This window comes from Takifugu flavidus, chromosome 6 (genome assembly GCF_003711565.1).
Source record: "Takifugu flavidus isolate HTHZ2018 chromosome 6, ASM371156v2, whole genome shotgun sequence".
In the NCBI taxonomy this organism is placed as follows: Eukaryota; Metazoa; Chordata; class Actinopteri; order Tetraodontiformes; family Tetraodontidae; genus Takifugu; species Takifugu flavidus.
The window spans coordinates 8,748,792-8,772,128 of record NC_079525.1 but is presented as its reverse complement, the minus strand read 5'-3'; the positions used below and the strand labels follow the sequence as shown (position 1 = coordinate 8,772,128).

At 48.5% G+C, this 23,337-nt stretch overlaps 1 protein-coding gene and 3 long non-coding RNA genes across 4 annotated transcripts; 1 reads left to right on the top strand and 3 right to left on the bottom strand.

The window, feature by feature from the left end:
- The first annotated feature begins 941 nt into the window (after positions 1-941).
- Positions 942-2,042, top strand: LOC130527564 (uncharacterized). Its single transcript, XR_008951066.1, has 2 exons — positions 942-1,205; positions 1,757-2,042. It is a non-coding gene; the product is annotated as an uncharacterized LOC130527564 (long non-coding RNA).
- On the bottom strand, positions 1,276-5,165 carry LOC130527471 (uncharacterized). Its single transcript, XM_057036048.1, has 2 exons — positions 1,357-5,165; positions 1,276-1,324 (listed from the first exon to the last, which is right to left on the bottom strand). The coding sequence occupies exon 1, from the start codon at positions 3,846-3,848 to the stop codon at positions 2,499-2,501; it is 1,350 nt and encodes a 449-aa protein (XP_056892028.1). The 5' UTR covers positions 3,849-5,165; the 3' UTR covers positions 1,276-1,324; positions 1,357-2,498.
- Positions 5,166-9,882: 4,717 nt separating this feature from the next.
- Positions 9,883-10,638, bottom strand: LOC130527555 (uncharacterized). Its single transcript, XR_008951057.1, has 2 exons — positions 10,488-10,638; positions 9,883-10,118 (listed from the first exon to the last, which is right to left on the bottom strand). It is a non-coding gene; the product is annotated as an uncharacterized LOC130527555 (long non-coding RNA).
- Positions 10,639-15,855: 5,217 nt separating this feature from the next.
- Positions 15,856-23,154, bottom strand: LOC130527557 (uncharacterized). The gene is made up of 3 exons (XR_008951059.1): positions 23,025-23,154; positions 22,680-22,948; positions 15,856-16,584 (listed from the first exon to the last, which is right to left on the bottom strand). It is a non-coding gene; the product is annotated as an uncharacterized LOC130527557 (long non-coding RNA).
- Positions 23,155-23,337: the final 183 nt, after the last annotated feature.

Here is a 23,337-nt window from a genome sequence, read left to right as displayed (position 1 = left end):
TCGAGCGGCTGGTCCTGGCTCACCTGAAGGACTGCCTCCCAACCACACTCGATCCACACCAGTTTGCCTACCGCAGCAACAGGAGCATAGATGATGCAGTCTCCATAGCACTGCACTCTGTGCTCACACACCTGGACAACACGAACACTTATGCACGATTGCTGTTTGCTGACTTCAGCTCAGCTTTCAACACCGTCGTCCCCTCCAAGCTGATCACCAAACTTGGAGACCTGGGCATCAACCCCTCCCTCTGCAACTGGACTCTGGACTTCCTGACCGACAGACCACAGCATGTTAGGTCAGGTCACAGCCGCTCCACCACCATCACACTCAGCACCGGTGTGCCACAAGGCTGTGTGCTGAGCCTGTTCCTCTACTCTCTATTCACCTACGACTGCAGACCTGTACGTGGATCCAACTCCATCATCAAGTTTGCAGACGACACAACGGTGATCGGTCTCATCAGCAACAACGACGAGACAGCCTACAGAGAGGAGGTAGAGCACCTGACCACATGGTGCGCTAACAATAACTTGGTCCTCAACACCAGCAAGACCAAGGAGCTCTACGTGGACTTCAGGAAGGCAAGAGGAGGCACACAGGACCCCATCCACATCAACGGGATGGCCGTCGAGCGTGTCTCCAGCTTCAAGTTCCTGGGGACCCACATCTCAGAGGACCTGTCCTGGACCACAAACACCTCCAGCATCATCAAGAAGGCTCACCAGCGCCTCCAGCTATCCTCGGCTGTCCTGGTGAACTTCTATCGCCGTGCGATAGAAAGCATCCTGACCAACTGCGTGTCAGTCTGGTATGGAAGCTGCACTATCGCTGAGCACAAGGCCTTGCAGAGGGTGGTGAAAACTGCCCAACGCATCACAAGGACTACACTCCCTGCCATCGGAGATGTCCAGAGGAAGCGCTGCCTGCATCAAGCACGCAGCATACTCAAGGACTCCTCCCACCCCGCCCACAGACTATTTTCCCTCCTGCCCTCTGGGAGGCGCTACAGAACCCTCAGGACTCGGACCAGTAGACTGAGGAACAGCTTCTTCCCCAGAGCGGTGTCCCTGTTGAACTCCTGCTGACCCTTACACACTCCACACCTCACTACACTACAGCAGTTTACACAACAACTCACTAGCTTAGTAACCAATGTAGCTACTGTTTAAACCTGTCCTGCGCACTCATGCACTTTATCATCTGTATCTGTATACAGTGATGCCTCGTTTATCGCGGGAGTTCCGTTCCAAAAATAACACGCGAAAAGTGAAATCCGTGAAGTAGTCAGCTTTATTTTTTTTAATTATTTTACAATGCAATACTGAACTATAGAATGAAACCAAAAATCAAAACCTGTTTTAAAGCCCAAAATTTGTTTAAAACAATAATTTTAATATAGTAATACAAGGTTGGAAACATTGTCACTCGCGTATTTCACAGTCCCAGCTGTGCCTCTTCGCCCTGACTCCGCTCCGCTGGAGCGTCTGTTTCTACTGAAGGCGCAGGAGTCTTTCTCCGAGAGAAGAACATTGTTATGGGTAGTTGTTGGCGCTCTTTCTTTTTCTGAGCAAGAAGATTTTTATAAACGGATATGCCACCTTCGATTATATTTGAGAACTGCAATGAACGACTCATCAAAGGGTCCCATTCTTGTGCCGTGCGCTGAAGTTCAGTGGCCATTCAAAAATATCCGCACTGTAAAAAAAATCCGTGAAGCAGCGAAGCCGTGAAAGATGAAACGCGATATAGCGAGGGATCACTGTACACGTAATTTATAATTTGCACATCTCCTCTATCTTATGTAAATAGCTAAATAGCTCCTGCACTTATAGTCTAAGGCATTTAATGTAAACACCATCTGTAAAATATGTTTATAGCACAACCTGGTAAACAATTGTAAAAATAACCGCACATACTGTATTTATTAAGTTATTATCCTCACTTGCTGCTTCTTTTGCACTTCTGGTTAGATGCTAAACTGCATTTTGTTGCTCTGTACCTGTACATGTGCAATAACAATAAAGTTGAATCTAATCTAATCTAATCTAAAATAAAGACAATTCTCATCAATCCCCCTTTTGGCCTAGCCTAAGCTAGGCCAATACAAACAATTCATTAACAAATCCCCTTGATGTAATCAATGATAATAGAAGTTCAATCATGGTGCCGTCTTCTTTAGATGTTCCTGGATCTGTCCAAGCATTCTCTGTGAATTACCTGCTGGGGTACATTGATTCCAGTGATACCAGAGTTAGGGTTAATGTGTTAGGGTGTTAGTATGTTAGGATGTTAGGGTTAGGGTTAACATGTGATGTTCACTCTGCAACTTCAAAGGGACCAGTCCACCTGTGCTCTGACCACTTTTGCTTGATGACTCTCAGGAGGAGAGTCATCTCTAGCCTTCTCTACTTCTTGTAAATCTTTATTCTTAAAATGAGTTCCATTATCAGACCTAATTCGTTTGGGGAAACCATGTGTTGGAATATATTGATTAATCAAAAATTTAATAACACTTTTTCATCTTCTGCTTTTACAGGAACCGCCTCTGGCCAGCCAGTGTATGCATCCACTGCCACCAAGAGGTATCGGAACCCATTGACTCTATCTATCATATCAGTAAAATCTATAATTATTTCTTGCCCTGCCATAGGGGCAACTGAAAACTTTCCCTCATGTGGTCGAATTGTTGATTTTACATTAAAGTGTGTGCATATTGAACATTCTCTGATATAATTTTCTACAATGGCTGGCAAGAATGGATGCCACCAATGTGTTAAATACCGCATCATTTGTGGTTTCCCGCAGTGTGTCAGGCCGCGGGCCTCTTCCAGAGCGGCATCTACCAGACCGGGCGGGAGAACAGGTCTTCCGTCTGGGCCCGGCCAAATTCCTTCAACATTCACAGCCCCCCTTTCCTTCCAAACTGTTTTTTCATGTGGAGAAGCTTCTTCTTGATCACAACCAAGTCTTTCCCTGTCGTATCTTGGAAGCATTTCATGAACCGTTTTCTCTACCAACAACAAATTGTAACTTGGTTTATAACCTGCCGCCTTCTTTGCTGCCTGATCTGCCGCCTCATTACCTTTTCCCTCTAAAGAGTTCTCCTTGCTGTGACCTTTGCACTTTACAACTGCGACCTCCGCTGGCTCCATGAGTGTCCATGCCAATTGCCTCATCTCTGCTTCATGTTTTATAGGAGAGCCTGATGCTATGTTAAACCCAGCCTGCAACCATTGACAAAGTTCTAAGTGTATAGCTCCCACTACATATGCTGAATCTGTATAAATAGTGACTTTCTTTCCTTTTGATATTTCTAACGCTCTAATAACTGCCTTCAATTCTGCAAGTTGTGCTGACTCTTTACCTGTTATCTTTCCTGTTTCTACTTCCTCAAAATCCTCTTCTAATTTTCTAACTATTGCATAGGCAGCTTTCAGCCCCTCTTGTGGGTGTCTGAAACAACAGCCGTCTGTAAATAATATTTCATCTGGATCCTTTAACGGCTCCGCTTTAAGATCTACTCTAATTTTTTCATCTTTCTTCACTTTCTTCTCACATCTGTGTGGTTCACCCTCTCCTATACCATCTGCCATATTGATCCCTTCATGTGTGTATGTTATGTGTGGTGCAGTTAAAATCTTGTCCATCCTGGTCTGCCTAAGTGAGGTCATGGTGAATGCTGCTGAGCTGACCAGTGATACCACACTATGTGTTGTAAGAACTGTCAGAGCATGACCCATCACTAAATGTGCTGTTTTTTGTAAAAGTTTTACTACCCCTGCTACATGCCTTACACATGGTGGCTGCATGTTTTCAATGGGGTCCAGTATTATCCTTGCACACATTAATACTTTCCTTTCACCCCCTTTTTTGTGAAAATGAACACCATTTACTCTATGTTCTCCTTCAGAAACATCCAAGAAGAAAGTATCTTTATATTCTGGTACTGCCAAAACATGCAGATGTCATGAGTGCCTGTTTAAGAGCAATGAACACTTTCTCTCCCTCAGTTGTCCATGTTAGCCGGGCTGTCAAATTACGTATTCCCTGTTCATTCACCATTGCACGTAGGGGTGTAGTCTTTTCTGAATATATAGGAATAAAATGTCTACTATAGGTCATTTCCTTTACAGTCTCTCATACCACTTATTCTGTTCAGCAAAGTCGACCTGCACACGGTAATGTAATCATCCAGAAACTTCCCTGTAACTTTTCTCTAAATGCATCCTGATACACTTCATTATTCTCACGGTTGTAAAACAGGGTGACATGATAGGGATCAACTGGCGGGGCAAAAGGACTTAGCATCGACAACCAGGGCCCCCAGCTCTGAAACAATGCCACAACACCGACACCAGGTGAGGTCTCAGGCTCAAGTTCTCCCCAATAAATATCCGCCCACACCCCCTGTTCTGGAGAGGGTGTCGGACTCATCAGCATTTGTCCCTTCACACCTTGGTGTGGAATACAGCAATTCAGTTTCATTCCATTAGGAAATTGCACCACAAGACCTTGATCTCCACACAGAATAGCTGCTCCTGTCCTCACCAGGAGATCTCGTCCCAACAGGTTGATAGGGCAATGTGGTGAAATCACAAAGGGGTGCAATACAGTCTGTCCAGCAAAATGAGTCACTAATGGCACAGAAAACGGCAGTCTCTCCGGGCTTCCTGAGAACCCCACAAGCTCGACGATGTCAGATGAGATCGGCTCCGGTGATAAATTCCATGAGATGGTGGAACACTGCCTGGTACCTCCGGGTAGTTGTGATATGGACAGTCCCTTTGCCAATGACCATACCCTTTGCAGGCGTGACACTGATCTCGGCCTAAGTACCCGCCTGTCAAGCGGTATCCCTGCCCGCCATGTCTCCCACACATGCCTCCCCTTGGACTGACCCAATACGGGTTTATCGGAGCAAAATCTTGTTGCGGACCTAACTGATCTGGCTGCACCTGCCGAGGAAACTGCTGAACCATCTGTTTCTCTTCCTTTTGTTTATCATTAAGCTTTTTCAGTGCATCATCTAACTGCATTTTTAGGAGCTGTTCCTGCGCTGTCATCACCCCCTCTTTCTTTCCCTGTTGTTTAGCTTAAATGTGTTGATATGGTGTGAAAGATGTCTCTCCCAGACTTCCGCCGTACTGCCTGTGTGGCAGGGCGTGGCCTGCCCTCCGAACAGGTGCCATATGGAGGTAGTGCCTTAATTGGTGGGTGGGGAGAAAAGGTTTATATAAGGCACTGCCTCCAGCTGGCTTTAGTTGTTTTCCCCCTTCGACGGTACGGTGGGGTTGCGGCTTATCTGGGCGGTTCGACCAACAGAAACTGTTTCACAGAGCGAGCATGCTGTTTGGCAGCGCCAACAAGGTTGGTGCTTCCTCCCGCCATCCTTCCACCTAGAACGCTTTGCCGTAAGGGCACGCGCTCTAGTTTGCACTGGGCAGGTAAGGCGCAGCAATGCGCGTCACTGACTTCCCCCACTCAGTTGATAAATCTTAATGGGGCTGTTCTTGCTGCAGTTGGCTGCCGGCTGGCGTCAGTGGGTCGCGTTGCCCCAGCGGGAACCCCTCACAGAGTGGTGGCGCCACCAAACACAGTCGGCACGGACTACCTCGCTTACTGGACCCACTGCTGCTTTGACTCGGTCCTTTGGTTCGGGATTCTCTCTCGTTCTCTCTCTCTCTCTCTCTCGCTCGCTCCCCTTCGCTCGGAGAAACGGCGCTGAGACGTGGTGGTGCCGCCGAGGCGACCACAGGGCTTTTGCCTAAATTTTAGACTCTTAACAGTGTGTAAATTGTATCAGTTTATATTTACTTTTTTTAGGTTTTGTTGCTTTTCGTTTCTTGGTTGACATTGTGTTCTTTTAGACGACCTGGTCACCATTTATTTGCCTGTCTGTGTGTGTGTGCACGTGTGTGCTCGTCGCGTCTGATTGTTTATCATTGTAAATTTAATTGTTCCTTTTCTTTGTGGACAGGTGCTGCGGGCCACGGCAGGGACCCAACCCCTGGTGGAGGGCGTTTTCATCACCCTCCTCGTGTGTGGTTTTGCTTGCAGTAGCACGGGTGTTTTTAGTTTGTTTATCTCCCCTAATTGAGTTTAACCTGCCGGTGGGGCCCCAGCCCTGTCCACCCCTTTTGTTAATTTAACTTTTGTATAGCTGCGTCATTTTTTTTGTTGAGTATTGGATTTAATAAAATTGTAGTGCATAACCCTCAATCCTGTCTCGGCCTCTGGAATAGAACCTTATCTGCGTGTGCCTGTTCTCCGGTTAATTCCTGGGGTGAAATTCCTAGGTGGCGTTGTCATCAACCGATACACCTCCCACCCCGCCACACCTGGAAGGTCAGGATTTCCTTCCATGGCTTCTTTCACTAATTGTGGAAGTCTTAAAATTATTGCCTGATGGAACAAAGTGGTGTGTAGATTATCTGAGCCAGGATGGCACCCTGTGGCACACATCCATTCCTCTTTACACCTCATAAGGAATCCATGTGCCGACTCACTTTCCTCCCACTTAAATCTTAAGTTCTGCATTGCTCCTGGAGATATTGGAAATATCTGTCTCATAGCTTCACCAACCCTGTTTGCACAAGGTCCAAAACGTGCAGCATTAGGTCTGTCTTTAATGCCTGCTGCTACTTCAACTTTATCCAAATCCCAGAGAGACACTTGTCTCCCTAAAATTCCTCTAAAGTCTCCTATCGCCAGCTGCATGTTCTGTGTTCAGCTAAAAAGGCTGGACATCCACTTGCCGCCTCCCTCTGCGGTTGGGGGCATCTTGTCCACTAAACAATTGATATCTGTAATAGCAAACGGAACATATACTGTTTCCTGTCTTTTCTCTCTTTTCTGTATCAGAGGGGCCTGTAGCTGCGGTCTTCCTGAAACGGGCCCCTTACTCCGCGTGTGTATTCCTATTTGACCCGCCTCCTCATTGTTTATGGCCCTTGTCAACGGTAAAGCTCTATACTCACACTCAATCTCTCCCCATGGTTCTAATTCATAATTTCCCATACTTGAACCTGGATCCTTTTCATATAATTCTGTCTGAGGTTCAACAGGCTCCTGAAGCTCCAATTCTCCAATAAATGTAGCCGGAATTTTGTAGGTGTCTGTCTTATTCTCACTGTACAGAATTCCTCCTTGTTTTTCCTGTTCTGTCTTATTTTTATCTTTATTTTATTCGGGCAGTGCTTGGGCAGCTGGGGAGGTCCTCGGGCCCAATAAATATGTTTGGCGGCCATTGTTTCTTCTTGGTCTGTTGTATTGTGAACTTCTGAAGAAGGCAGCCAGCGATGCATTGATGCCCATGCGGCATGTAAGTAATTTCCTCTGAGTTCAGATGGTGATTTGTTTGCATTAAATGTATAGTTTAACCATTCTGTAAACCTGAATCTACATTCTTTGTTATCTCAGATACCACACCCAAACTTGACTGCCTTTGTTCTTGAATAAAGCCATTGAGTGCACTCTCCTGCTGCCCTGTGGCTCTCTGACCGGAGCGCCCACTGCAGATGGGGAGACTGGCAAATTATTAGAGGGATTCTCATAATTTGCACTAAATCCCTCACATTTGGTCCTTCGAGCCGGATCAGCCCCACCTGCAGTAGCTAAAACATGGCAGAGCAGAGAGTGGCCTCAGAAGATTTACCAAAGACGACCAGAAGGAGGCGCCCTCCAGCATATCTTCAAGGTTTTGAAGTAATGCTGCCACCGTCCTTGGTGGAAACCCAGACAATTAATGCCAACCCTGAATGGCTGCAGCAATCAAGTCCGCCGGTCGATACCACTTGGACAATGAGGCAGCCAGAGCCAGTGTTCGGGCATCAGATGGGGTCCACCATTCAAGGAGTGGGACAAAGAAGGCCACCTCCACCAGAATAGTTGCCTAAAACTGTGAAGGGAGACAAGTCTTCTCCTGCAGACAGCCAAGATGAATACGAAGTGGAGCAGCACAGCGGCAGCAGTGGATAAAGCACGCCGGAGTCACCTCATCCAACCCGTGACCACGGCCACAGGTACATCGCCTTGCATCAATTGTCCACCACCCCCAGTGCAGTACCTGCACCCCCTTGTGCCCTCATATCAGCACTGCTGATATAATCAGCGAGAAGCCATGCACCTGTTCCCCTGTCACCCTTAGTGAGGGGCATAGAGAGGTTGGCGATTACTCCAGCGTCCCAATCAATGCGTACGGCTGCACATTGACGCCAGCACTCCCTCTTGCCGTTTCGTCTACATGGCCACCTAGCCGAATGGGTGCCTCCATCACCCAGATATTGCAGTTGACTCCTCAGCCCGTATCTCAGCCTCCAACCCAACTAATGCCCGGGCTCCCCGCACCAGCGTTAGCCACTTTGCAACCAGGCAACATAGGTGCCTCCATCACCCAGACGATACCTCAGCTGTCCCCACAGCAAGTATCTCAATCTCCAATCATCTCTCAAAATCAACCAGCATTCACACCACCCGTGCTAAAGGTTTCAACAGGGGCAAATGGATACCCTTCATCTTCAGATTATTTACCACCAGTTCCTCATCAGTACGGCAGCATTAGTCAGCAACCGTCCACCCTCCAGCTACCTCAACAGTATCATCTATATCAGCACCAACCACAACCAACCGCATGAGCCTTTCCCATTTAACCAGGCTACCCAAGTACGCCACAAGCACCACCATTTGTGCATTAGCCTCCAACCCAACCTGTCCCCGTGCCCAGACTCCCTAAACTGGAGCATGACAGCGAACGAGAGTTTACAGATCTCAAGATGGCCCTTGACTATCTCCTTGGTCCCCATCCACAGCTATCGGAGTATTATAAATACCGAGTACTCATGGAACAGCTTGTCCTTGAAGAGGCCTGACTAATCGCCCAGTCATGTCGACATCATGCCCAACCATACTCAGCAGCAATGCAAGCTTTGCAACAACAGTACGGGCAACCCCATCAACTGGCCCAGAGTGAGATCGCTGCCCTGCTGAACTCACCTGATGTTAGGTCAGGTGACACTAAGTCATTCCAGAACTTTGCTCTGCAGGTCCAGCTGTTGGTGGGAATGCTGATATCAATTGAGGGTAGAGAGCTCATGTCGTCAGGGCATGTAGATCGCCTCCTCAGCAAACTTCCAAGATTCTTAAGAGACTCCTTTGTGAAATATTTACACACCCAGGGACGGCTCCGTATGAACAGTTTGAACCCCTACAGCTTGCAAGACCTCTCTGAGTGGCTAAAAGGCAAGGCAGAAGTGCAACGACTGTCGGACAAGATGGCACAATGGCACCAGCGTAAGGAGTCCTCCGGGATGAAGAGAGAGACCATCAAACCGAGGAACAACCCTGTGGCAGTGTACCACAGTTGGGAACAAGGTTCCACCCCTAGCATTAGCCAGCCTGAGAAGAAAGAGACCAGAGACAAGCGGATCTGCCTCTTCTGCAAGGGTGCCGACCACTACCTTTCGCAGTGTCCCAGGACTGCCACATGTACACCGGAGCAGGTGGAGAGGTGGATCACCGAAGGAAAGCGATGCAGACGGTGTGGTCGTAGTAACCATGGAATGGAATCGTGCACCTTGAAGAAGGCATGCAGCGAGTGTCAAGAAGTACACCTCAAGGTCCTGCATGTAATCGCCAATCCGAGCTCCAAAGTGTATCTCACGACTCCCACAGTTGGGACCACTCTTATCCCTGCCAAGCAGTCGAGCAAAGTTTACTTAAAGGTCGTCCCAGTCATTGTGAACCATGGCAATAAAACCTTATGTGGCGGGGTGGAGAGAGGTGGAACGGTGGATGACAACGCCACCTGGGGAATTTCACCCCAGGAATTAACCGGAAACAGGCACGCACAGATACGGTTCGGTTCCAGAGGCAGAGACAGGATTGAGGGTTAGGCAGTACAATTTTATTAAATCCAACTTAACACCAAAATAACTCGGCTGTACAAAAAATCACCAAAAGGGGGTGGACAGGGCTGGGGCCCCACCGGCAGGTGAAACTCAATTAGGGGAAATAAACAAACTAAAAACACCCGTGCTACTACAAACAAAACTACACACGAAAGGTGTGATAAAAACGCCCTCCACCAGGGGTTGGGTCCCCGCCGTGGCCCGCAGCACCTGACGTCTCAGCGCCGTCCCCCGAGCGAAGGGGGGGGGGCGAGAGAGAGAGAGAGCGCGAGAGCGAACAGGAGAGAGTCCCGCAAACGGGACGGAGCCAAAGCAGCAGTGGGTCCAGTACGCGAGGTAGTCCGTGCCGACTGTTTGGTGGCGCCACCACTCCGTGAAGGGTTCCCGCTGGGGCAATGCGACCCACCGACGCCAGCCGGCAGTCAACTGCAACAAGGACAGCGCCATTAACCTTTATTGACCGAGTGCGGGGAAGTCAGTGACGCGCATTGCTGCGCCTTACCTGCCCAGGGTAAACTAGCGCACGTGCCCTCACGGCAAAACGCTCTAGGTGGAAGGATGGCGGGAGGAAGCACCAACCTTCTTGGCGCTGCCAAACAGCATGCTCGCGCTGTGAAACAGTTTGTTGGTCGAACCGCCCAGATAAGCCGCAACCCCGCCGTACCGTCGAAGGGGGAAAAACAACTAAGATCAGCTGGAGGCAGTGCCTTATATAAACCTTTTCTCCCCACCCACCAATTAAGGCACTACCTCCATAGGACACCTGTTTCAGGGGCAGGCCACGCCCTGCCACATCCACCCCTACCTTTTGGATCGTCGACCCGACGAGAGACAGGGCCAAGTTAGCACCAAGGTCTAAACACTGCCATTAGGGAATTGGATGCAGAGTCTAGCGGCCGCATGAGGAAGTTTCTACTTCCTCCTGCGAATTAACTGACCGTGGAAGGTGATGCCTGTTTGAGTGAATGCCAGCTGTTGAACGAGCAGTCCGACGCAGGGACTGTTGACTACTGCAAGGCTGGTCGGCTGGGGGCACTGTTGTTGATGGGTCGCTGCTACTTACGGGTGCAGTCAGACTGCACGCACCCTGGGGTGCTGTTGCAGCCGGGGCAGAGGACGCCTGAGGGGTCCCAAATGGTGGCGGCACGGCAATGGATGGCACCGGGGCCTCGGAAACCAGAAGCCAGAGATCGCTGTTGGAAGAGTCGTCCACAGAGGCCGCCCGTGGGGACAAAGATGGAGAAGCTGGTGAGGAGAGGGCCACAACTTCGGGCTGAACGACCACCTTTAGCATGTCTCTATGGACATTCCGAGTTCCACCCAGGTCACTCACGGGCGCCACAGTATAGACCACACCGTCGCCGATAGGGGCCCGCACAACCTGGTGGACAACAGAGCTCCAGAGGTCTTGGATCTTATGGCGGCCTCTAACACCATGGTCCCTCAGGTACACCAACTGTCCCACTGGCAAAGGTGCGTCTCGGACGAACAGATCGTGTCTCTCCTTGCGCTTACTCGCTGCCATCTCTAGTTTCTCACGAGCACCCTCGAATGCCACACGAAGCCTGGCTCGGTGTTCTACCACCCAGTCCTGCACCTCACCAGGAATCGGGTCTGGCACACGACCCAGGAGAAAGTCAATGGGAAGAAGGGGCTCCTGCCCAAACATCAAATAAAATGGTGACTCACCCGTGCTCTGATGAGGTGTAGTGTTGTAACCAAAGAGCAATTGCGGAAGACAAGAAGCCCAGTCCCGCTTTCGGGAAATCGGCAATGTTCGCAGGAGGTTGTGAAGTGTCCTGTTGAACCTCTCACACTGCCCATTTCCGGCCGGATGATAGGGGGTGGTGCGGGACTTGGCAACCCCATACAAAGCACAAAGTTGGGAAATCAAACCACTCTCGAAGCTTCTGCCCTGGTCTGAGTGTAGGCGACTTGGAACCCCATACTTAGAACCATTCTGTGACCAGAACCTGGGCTACTGTCACCGCTCGCTGGTCCCGGGTGGGAACAGCCACTGTAAATTTACTGAACACATCAGTCATGACTAAGACGTTCTCAAAGCCATTACGAGAAGGTTCAAGCAAAGTAAAATCCACTGCCAAAATCTCGTTTGGCCGGGATGCGAGAAGGTGGCCCATGTAACTCCGATGAACCTGCCCCGAGTCCTTCGCAACTTGACAGCGTTCACACCGCTGCACCCACTTCTTGATGTCGGATGACATTCCCGGTCAGTAGCAGCGTTGCCGCACCAGCTCGGTGGTCCTTTCTGTGCCTTGATGCCCATGCTCCTGGTGGAGCTGATGCAGGGTGTCCCCCTTGAGCACCGTGGGCAAAACAAGTTGGAGTTGTTCTTCCCCACCATCAGAGCGGAACACCCGCCGGAAAAGCACCCCATTCTTTTCGACCAGGCGGTCCCACTGGCGCAACAGCACAATTGCGGGCTGAGAGAGCTGCCTCCTCTCAGCAGAGGTAGGGAGAGACCCACGTCGCCAGAACACCAACACCTCCTTTAATACAGGGTCCTCTTCCTGCATCAAGTGAAGATCAGCTGGAGAGTGAGATGGAAGGATAGAAACCAAGGACTGCAAGGCACCAACCATAGGACCAGGCTGGATGTTCGGCTGAAGGCTACACGGGACAGAGGTGCCAGGCAAAGATGGAATGACACAATCCGGCGTTGGTGCGTGCTGTCGCGACAGTGCGTCCGCATTTCGGTTGTTTCGCCCAGACCGGTACTTGATCTCCAGATCAAAAGCGGCAAGCTCAGCAGCCCACCTATGCTCGGCCGCCCCCAGCTTAGCCGACTGAAGGTGGCTCAAGGGGTTATTATCTGTGTACACCATGCACTTATGCCCCAACAGATATTCTCTAAATTTCTCCGTCACGGCCCACTTGAGCGCAAGAAATTCTAGCTTCATAGAGCTATAGTTGGACATGTTGCGCTCAGTGGGCCGGAGCCCCCTACTCGCATAAGCCACCGGCCTCACGCAACCATCTGTCTCCTGGGAGAGCACTGCACCAAGCCCACTATGACTAGTGTCAGTTTCAAGGATGAAAGGACGTGAGAAGTCCGCATAAGCCAATACTGGGGTGGAAACCAACCTTGACTTTAGAGCATTGAAGCTCTCCTCACACTCGGGCGTCCATGCGGAGCCCAGTGCCCGGCCAGATCCCCGCTTTGTTTTGGTGCCAGCCAGGTCAGCTACCAACTGGTGCAAGGGTTTAGCCATCTTGGCGAAGCCATCGACAAACCGCCTGTAATAACTGGCGAACCCTAAAAAGGACCGCAACTCACTGATGTGACGAGGACGCTGCCAGCCAGCCACAGCCTCTATTTTCTTGGGATCGGTCGAGACACCCTGGCTGGAGATGATATGTCCCAAGTATGACACCTGCTCCTGGAAAATTGCACATTTCTCCGCTTTGACCTTAAGGCCCTGCCCTGCAGTCGCCCGAGCACCATTTCCAGCCGCTGTAGGTGTTGCTCGATGGAAGATGAAAAGATGATTATGTCATCAAGATAAAGCAGGAGGGACTGACCTTGCTGATCGCCAAACATGCGTTGCATCAGCCGCTGGAAAGTGCTTGGCGCATTGCAAAGGCCAAAAGGCATCCGATTGAATTCGAAAAGACCAAAGGGGGTGCAAAAAGCGGTCTTGGGACGGTCCTGCTCAGCCACAGGCACTTGGTTATACCCACTGGCAAGGTCAAGAGTGGAAAACCAGCGGGCCCCCGATAAAGCGTCCAGGCTCTCCTCGATACGAGGCAGTGGAAAGGCATCCTTTCTGGTCTTACTGTTCAGGAGCCGATAATCCACACAGAGCCTCAAGCCACCATCCTTTTTCCTCACCAACACGATAGGTGAGGCATAGGGACTGGAGCTCTCACAGATGACTTGTGACTCCAGAAGCTGGTTAATGTGCATCTTCACTGCCTCATACTCTGAAGGGGGAATGCGACGATACCGTTGCCGTACAGGGACATCATCAAGCAGGGGTATCTCGTGTGAAATCAAGTTCGTACACCCCAAGTCACCATCATTGGCTGCGAACACTGAGCTGTACTGGTCCAGCACAGACCGAACACTGGCTTGTTCCAGCTCAGTTAAGGCTGAAAGGTCCCATGACCCTATCCTATCAAGTACGGATGGGACGGCGGACTGGGAGGCCAATGTGGCTGTGGTCAACCCCACCTCAGTTATCCCTGCAGGCAAACTGACAACTTGAGCGGCATTCACAACACCAAGTCTGACCCGGGGGTAAAGGAGAACCCCTGCTTCTCCAACGTTGACAACTGGTACCCACACAGTGCCACGGACAACCCTTAGCAGGCATGGTGAAGCCAACAGCCCAGCTGGCAAACCTGACTGGGGGGGCTCAAACAAAATGCTCTGACCCGAAAACTGTTCAGAACAGGTGGCAGCGACCAGCTTCATCACCCCACCAGGTATCCGAACTACTTGCCCTCCGCGGACCCTAACGTCACCCTGAGGGTTTGGCTGTACTGCCGTCTGGTGGCACTTCTGAAGGGCGGCCACAACCGGACCCGGTGCGCCTGACACAAAAGGCGACTCGAAGAGGGATGAACCGAACACCCCAAAAAGCTCTTGGTAGCATCTGCGGATTACATTCATCCCAAGGATCCCGGGGACGAAGAAGCCCCAGGCGGGTCTTTCACCACGAGGATACCACAACACGGTATCACCTTGCCGCACAGTTCCACCTCAAGCTCCAAGTAACCCACATATGGAATGGCTAACCCGTTAGCTGCACACAACTGCAGCCATTGACATGACTGAAGGCGGTCATGGCCCCAAAACCCGAACTGGGCCCGAAAGAAGCTCTCAGTTATGGTGGAAACCATGGAACCAGTATCCACCAAGCACTCAACACCAATTCCCCCAATTAACACAGTAATATTAGGACAGGGCACAATTAGCTTGGTTATAGCGGGTGACGGTGAGCCTGTGGACCCCCCGACTGAGCTGTGGCTCGGCAACTCAGTGGGCTTCAGTTTCCCGACTGCTGAGAAGAGGAGGACCTAGCCTGTGTGTCGTAGCCAGCCACAGAGTTTACACGCCGGCGGGGAGGAGCCCGCTCACCATCGCATTCGTGGGCAAAATGGCCAGGCTGCTGGCATCGCCTGCAAATCAAGGGGCCTGAACGGGAGATTGGGGCTAAGGGAGGAGGGGCCTGCAAGGAAGCTACCGTCATTGTTAACTGATTTAACTGCTCTTGTTGACGCTTCAAGAGATCCATCACCGCGTCCAAGCCTGGTTCTTGGGGCCTAGCCTGCAGGACCTGGTGGGGGCGACCCTGCACTCCGCATTGGAGGCCGTAAGCCGTTGGCAATGAAACACTACGACCCCTAGTGCCACCTGGGAGACCTTCCCTCTCCCACCTGATCGCTTCGCCACGCAGTTCAAGCAAGGTGATAGTAGGCTGGCGACGAACCAGCTGCTTTAGCTCGCGCTGAAGGGAACCATCTAGCACATGCTCAACAAACTGGTCTCTCAGCAGCACACCAGCGTTTGGAATTCCAATGGGTGCCTGCCTCTCCACGCGGGCCATCAGAGACATCAGGGCCAATGAAAATTCCTGCAGAGTCTCACCTTCCAGCTGCTGCCGCGAAAAGAAGGCTTGCTGTAGGGTGACGTAGGACTGACTGCAACCATACAGCTCCTTCAAGATGGCAAGTACACGCCCCGGATCCCTCTGTTCCTCCCGAGGGCGGAACTTTATCTCCTCCTTGGCCTCTCCCTCTAAATGGTCAACCATGAACAAGGCTTGCTCTGCCGCTGGAAGGTACCTAGCACGCGCGCACGCCTGAACGTCCTCTACCCACTCTGCAATGCTAATTCCTGACTTCCCACTGAACATCGGGCACTTGCAGTCTCTTGGGATGACGACCAACCGTTCAATAACAGGAGCTGAAACCCCGGCACCGGAGGCGTAGCCAGTCGGACCCGGGGAAGCTGATGCAGACCCACTAGCACCACCCAGAGAAGTGGTACGCTCGTGGCGAAGTTGCTCGTTGTCTGCCTTAAGCTGCAACACCATCTCTCGAAGCTGTTGAATCTCCTCCTCCATGTTGCCTGGAAGAGGGAATTACACCGGACAATAGGAGATTAGACCACTGGGCTGATCACTGCTGCTTTGGCTCTACAACTGCCCAAACCTTAAATCGAACAGAAAGGAAAAAAACAAAGGAAATACAAACAAAAGGAAAATTATCAGATTCAAATAAACACCAATAACCCAAAAAAAAAATAGTCTCTGCCTCCTTTAAATGTGGAATCCTGCCGACAACGCCAAAATGTGGCGGGGTGGAGAGAGGTGGAACGGTGGATGACAATGCCACCTGGGGAATTTCACCCCAGGAATTAACCGGAAACAGGCACGCGCAGATACGGTTCGGTTCCAGAGGCAGAGACAGGATTGAGGGTTAGGCAGTACAATTTTATTAAATCCAACTTAACACCAAAATAACTCGGCTGTACAAAAATCAACCAAAAGGGGGTGGACAGGGCTGGGGCCCCACCGGCAGGTGAAACTCAATTAGGGGAAATAAACAAACTAAAAACACCCGTGCTACTACAAACAAAACTACACATGAAAGGTGTGATAAAAACGCCCTCCACCAGGGGTTGGGTCCCCGCCGTGGCCCGCAGCACCTGTCCACAAAGAAAAGAGGACAATTAAATTTACAATGATAATCAGACGCGTCGAGCGCACACGCACACACACACCTCACACAGACAAGCGAATAAATGGCGACCAGGTCGTCCAAAAGAAAACGTCAACGTCAACCAAGACACAAAAAGCAACAAAACCAACAAAAGTAAATGTAAATTGATACTGTAGTATCTGACCCGTTCTATGCAGGCTTTACGTCTGTAAGGCCGCAATGTGTTTAACACCTAGCCTAAGCACCATATTAGGACATGCTCCACATGTGTGTCCGGTGTCTTCTTCCTTTAGGTAATAGGAGCTGCTAAAAGACAACACTGGAGCCTGTGGGCCCCCGGTGATTCTCACTAGGAGGATGTATAGCATGAAGCATCTTCACTATTCCCTTTTTTGGTCATAACTGAACACCAGACCATTGGGTTGACCATACGGTATAGTGTGAGGTCATCAGAAAAGAATGTGTTTACTCGACTGTATAAGAAGGAGGTGACGATGAAGACACCTCGGAGTTCTTCACCATCGGGACCTCGAAACCTCCCTCGGACAATCTGCAGTGTCCGATTGATACCTGACTGTTCTCTCCAATAAACATCTTTGATAACCAAGTCGGTGTCTGCGAAGATTCCTTCCTCATCAACACATCTTGGCAACCACCAGGAGAAGATTCACAACAAAATTGGCGTCACGAACAGGATCGGTTGTGGCTGTCGTCTTCTCCATCTGCCTCCTCGGACCAACTTCCGCTCCAAGCTGGCAAGTAAAGTACACACTTTCCACACATTGGGGTGATAGTTGGTTCAATTAAGCTTTTGGGGAGTAATTTAGACACACCGTAAAGATAATTAGTGTGGATGTACATTTTTGTGTTGATGTTGGGGAATACTTCTTCTAAATTTTTCAATTTGACCTTTTGTTTTATGTTTTGTGAAAGACTGAAGTAGTGGCTCTGGAGGAGAGCCATGAGGTTTATTACACGGCTCATTTCAGCTAAAAAGGACAGCTGATTCTGAATTTATTTTATTCGGTCTGTACATTGTGTTATGTACAGGATTGGCGACTGAGCGTGTGGACACTAGGAATGTGTCGGGTTACGGCCAGGAAATGATGTTAAAGTGTTAAAAAGCCGCGGGTTCAGGACCATTTGCCCTAAGTCCTGTGTTTCCTCTGGGAGCACACAGGCCGGTCTCTCTTGAGTGATTGGAAAACTGGGGTTATCTCCGGGTCGGGGGTGTCCTCTCTGACGTGGCTGACGAGTGCGTTTGAAGACACTCTTTTACGGTCAGGGGCCCACTTTTCAGGGTGGTAAATTTAGTGCGGACAGTCGCGAGAAACAAACTGTGGTTTACGGCAGCGGCGCCGGGGCATGCTTAAATAGGATAAATCTGCATGGACAGATTGTATGTGTGTGTGGCGCCTGTGTGTGCGTGAGTCGATTCTGTGTTCTGTTCGTCTCTCTCTCTCTCTCTCTCTCTTTGTTTAAAGTGACTTTTGGGGGATGTTACCATAGTTGTTGTCAAAAATTGGGTAATTGATTGAAACTCTAAGAAAGAAAGGAAAAATCTTTTTGTACCTCAGATAGATTGATTGAGATTTTATCTGAAGTTTGATGAGGACCTAAGGGTGGTCCTGGTAGTGAAGAATATCATATAATTCTGTGCTGGGACAAGGAAACTGGGTGTGATCCAGCAGGACCGCAAGGTCCACATATACACACACACACACACACACACACACACTCACATATACATACATGCTGAAGTAGTGGTGAACAAAGAAAAGTTGAGAAATATAGAAGTTTGTTCTTGCGGATTTCTATGTTTGTGTAATATCTCTGAAGAACTTTACTTATATTGATTTTGAAAAATTATTCATATTCGCTGTTGGTTGATTTGGATCCTTTGGATCTCAGGGTGTGGCTCACAGTCTGCAGCTGTGTGTTGGGCCTGCAACCAGTGGCTAGCTTGGAGCTGGCGAGAACGGATGTTCACTCTCCGACTATCGGAAGTGAACAGGAAGTGGTTCTCGACTTCAAGGGGTGGAGCTAATTGGCTCCCCCTAGGGGTGATGCGGAGAGTCCCTCCCCACTCAACCCTCTCTCACTTTCTGAAGTGACAGCTTTTATCAGGAGAAGAAATGGTTCGCACATTTTATCTCTTCTTTATTGATCAGAGTTTGATTGTTTGATGTGTGTTGGAATTTAAGAAGAGATATGCTGGGGCATAAATGCAACAGGTTTATATACGTGGCTGATTATTGTTTATGAATGATTGTTAAATGATTGTTTACTGTTGATAATTGCTTATAATAATAATAATTAATAACAATAATTTGATAAAAAATAATAATAATAACATACTAATTAGAAGTTTGTTAATAATTTATGATAGTGTTCAAGAATTGTGCACTTTTTATTTTGTTAAAGGAGTTTGACAGTTCATGAATTATTGAATTTTTTCTGTTTCCTTTTTACACTTTTGATGCACCTGAACTTGACTCCGGTAGGGACAGACGAGAGGAGGAATTGATCTGCTGGTGGCGACATAACGGTCTTGCACTAAGGCCAGTGAAATTTTATATATACACACACCATAATTGTTTGGACAAACATCTACAGAGATTGTTTTGCAGCTCATTTGGACAGGTTTAGAGTCAGATCAGATTCGTTTGAAAGTTATAAGGAATTTATTTTCTTTTTGTATTTATCAGTTAAACAATTAATAGTTTTGCATTTAAATTAAACATTAAAGTGAAATAAACACAGCATTTACATATTAAGGTTTGAAATTGATATACCGTACTTTCCTAAGACAACTGCTATAGCAAAATGTCAAAAGTGGAGAGTAAAGCGGTTAAACGCATGACCCCTATTGAGGTGGTGCAGAAAAACAATCCCCTTATTAAAGGCCTACCAGAGGCCTCAAAGAAATGGAACAAGCGTTGGCCAGATATTGAACAACCTTGGCCGGTTGAAGGTACCCTCAACCCTGATGTGATTCAAACAATCTGCACACTTGTTACCGCCTATAAGGCAAATGAGAAAAAAGGAAAAAGGGGGAAGTCTCGTGCAGAAAAAAGACAGACTGAACTCGCAATGTTGCAACTTTTTGAACAGGAGGGACAGAAGTTGAGATTGGATGCAAAAAAGAAAAACAGAACAGCTAAAGAAATTATTGAAAGAACCGCAAAACAAACAGCGGCGCTTGGGAAAAGATTAACACTCCTTTCTCTCATACGGCTCCTGTAACAACCCCTCCACCGTATGAGACAGAAACTGAATACACTGACATCTATCCACAACTTCCTGTACTCAGCCAGGCAAAGTACAAGTACACATTAAAGATGATCACAACCAAACTGTTGAAAAGGGAAAGGCAAAAACAGTCATACACATTTATCCGACAACTCCAAAATCTAAATCAAGAAAAACACGAGATGATGTTTACAACACACTGCTTCTGGAGGATGATGATGAGAGCGGTACGGATGAAGCCATAGGTGGCTATGATCCCGCCATTAAGCGTGTATTGGCTAAAGCTGAAAAGAGGGGTAATGAATCTAAAAAGAAAGCTAAGTCTGGTCCAGATCTGACCGATGACAGCTCAGGGTCAGACACTGATGAAGACTCGGACGGCAATTGTTTTTCCTCTGAGGAAAGACAACGTTCTTTGAGAAATCTCAAAAGGGGTATCGAACAGTGTCGTTTAGACATTAGCTTGACGGGAACTCCAGAAGCTCAAAAGATGCTAGAAAGAAAATTGGAAGATATGGAAAAACGGCGTAAGTCGTTAAAGAAGGGGAGGCTTTCAAGGCTGATCACTTCTGACTATGCCTTGCGTTCAAAGAAAGACAGCTCTGCTAACAAAATGTTCCCTGTTGTTGTTCGTGGTCAAAGTCTTGAGTATAAACCTTGGCAGAATTCCGACATGTCAGATTTATTAGAGAAGCTACCTATCCTTCAGGAAGGGGCACACCCCTGGATTTCAAAACTGGAGGAACTTTTGATTGGAACACAACCCTGTTGGAGACATTAAAAGGCTCCTAGCTAATCTCATTGGTGTGTCTGCCATGGAAGACCTTTTGCAGAAGGCTGGCATGCCTCGGTTCATGGCAACTGCAGTAAATGATGCTGAACTGTTTTCTGCTCACAGAGGTCAGTTTTGGGGGGCGCTGAAAGATGCGTTTCCAACTACAACATCCTGATAATATCCTCATTGAACCATTGGGTGAACAAGAAAATCCGAGAGCCTACGTTTCAAGAGCTCTACAAACTTGGCGTAATGTCACAGGCAATGATCCCGACGCTAATCAAATGGAGCAGTCGATCATTCGAGCTAAAATTCAGAAGGGATTGCCACTGCCGGTGCGTAGTAAAATAGCAGAGGTGGTTGGTCTTGGGAACATGATTAAGAGTGTTTACATTGATCACATTGCTCACCAGGTTGAACTATATCGTAGAAAAGAGCAAGAGCTGAAAAACCAAGATCATGAAACTCTCAGAAAACTTACTCAACTGCAGCTGGTGGATAATAAACGCAAAGAGAAAAAGCAAGCAGTAGTGATGGAAACCAACCTGATCAGTCATCACAAATGCAATCAAACCAAACATCATGTCAATCGTATCAATTTCCATTGGTGACACCTGTTCCACCAGTACCTCAGCAATATTACTTACACTCTGCAGGGTTTTGCTAATGACACCATAAAAGGCTTTGAACATCTTTCTAACACTCAGAGGAGTCACAGACTTACGTTGTTGAAACATGACATGGCGCTAGATTACATCTTGGCCAAAGAAGGAGGTTTGTGTGTGTCTTTGAACTTGACAGGAGATGCATGTTACACTTTGATTCCAGACAATGGTGACAATGGTGATAATATAACAAGTGTGATTGACGCTTTGAAGAAGATAAGAGATGCGTTTGGTCCTTCTGAAAGCGCAGGAACTTCAGCGACGGCTTGGCTTCAGGACAAATTTGGTCCAATGGGAGCTATGTTGGTACAGATTCTCAGTGCCGTCGTAGTGTCACTAAGTGTGATGTTTTGTTTTTGTACTTTGTCATTAACTTGTGCCAAGGCGATGATATTGCGTTGGATTGGTGTAGTGATGCCTACCGACCAGGTCCAGATGCCACTCTTAAGTGTCAAAGCTTTGGCTGATTTAGATGAGGAGGACATTTCTGATGAGATGGTTGATAAATATCCAGTATAATCAATAATTCAGTATCTAGTGTGACCTTCGAGTTGTATCTTTATGTTATTGTTTGTATTTAACGGTGTTTATGTTTTCCTTTCCTCCGTTGTAGTTCCGGTGACAAAGGGGGGAAATGGTTACATAATTTACTTAATTGTGACATTTTTTGATGTTTGTATTGTATTCTCTCTAATGAAACCAATGTTTTTTTTGCAAAGATACTGGCACCTCTGTTTTCTGTTTCCAGGACAGTAGTTGGGGAACTACGTTGGCGTGACAACTATGTTGGAATGGACTCAGAAATTCAAAATGAACTGTGAAAGACGCTGGAGGACCCTGAATGAAGATGGGGAACAACTGAAGAGCCTTCATCAGGGGACTGTGAACTACAGATTCGAAAATTACTGTTGATGTGTTTAATGCATATATCTGAAGTTTGTATTAATAAATTTACTAGGGAGATTTCATCAGTAGGCAGATGCTATGAGAACTCAGTTTTTTCCTTGTTTTGGTAAAGGAAAGGGGTCCTTAGGCAGGGAAAGGTCCAAGGTAAGGTCCGATGGGACGACCAGCCTGATCGTGGACATTTTTTGATTTTTTTCTGAGTATCTTGTATTTGTTTGCCAAACTCTCCCCTAATATAACCTTTTTGCAAATTGGATTGGAGTACCATAGGTGGTCGCCGTCGACAGAGGGACCGTGAGAGAATTTTCCCGTCTAAAGTGTTTTGATGGTTGTAGACTGAAAGAGGTCTGTCGGATGGGTTTTTCACTCTCGCACTCCACTAAATTTCACATATTGTTCATGTTTAATTATTCAATCTTTTTCAAATTATACCACTTAATTAGTAGAAGAAGGAGAAGATTCACAACAATACCATTTACGTACTGTTAAGAGTCTAAAATTAAAAGTAATAGCTCCGTGGTCGCCTCGGCAGCACCACTACGTCTCAGCGCCGTCCCCCGAGCGAAGGGGGGGGGGCGAGAGAGAGAGAGAGCGCGAGAGCGAACAGGAGAGAGTCCCGCAAACGGGACGGAGCCAAAGCAGCAGTGGGTCCAGTACGCGAGGTAGTCCGTGCCGACTGTTTGGTGGCGCCACCACTCCGTGAAGGGTTCCCGCTGGGGCAACGCGACCCACCGACGCCAGCCGGCAGTCAACTGCAACAAGGACAGCGCCATTAACCTTTATCGACCGAGTGCGGGGAAGTCAGTGACGCGCATTGCTGCGCCTTACCTGCCCAGGGTAAACTAGCGCGCGTGCCCTCACGGCAAAACGCTCTAGGTGGAAGGATGGCGGGAGGAAGCCCTGTTTCGTGCTGTGAAACAGTTTGTTGGTCGAACCGCCCAGATAAGCCGCAACCCCGCCGTACCGTCGAAGGGGGAAAAACAACTAAGATCAGCTGGAGGCAGTGCCTTATATAAACCTTTTCTCCCCACCCACCAATTAAGGCACTACCTCCATAGGACACCTGTTCGGAGGGCAGGCCACGCCCTGCCACACCTACATACTTACGCAATCCTGGACGACGGTGCTGAGGGCACAATTA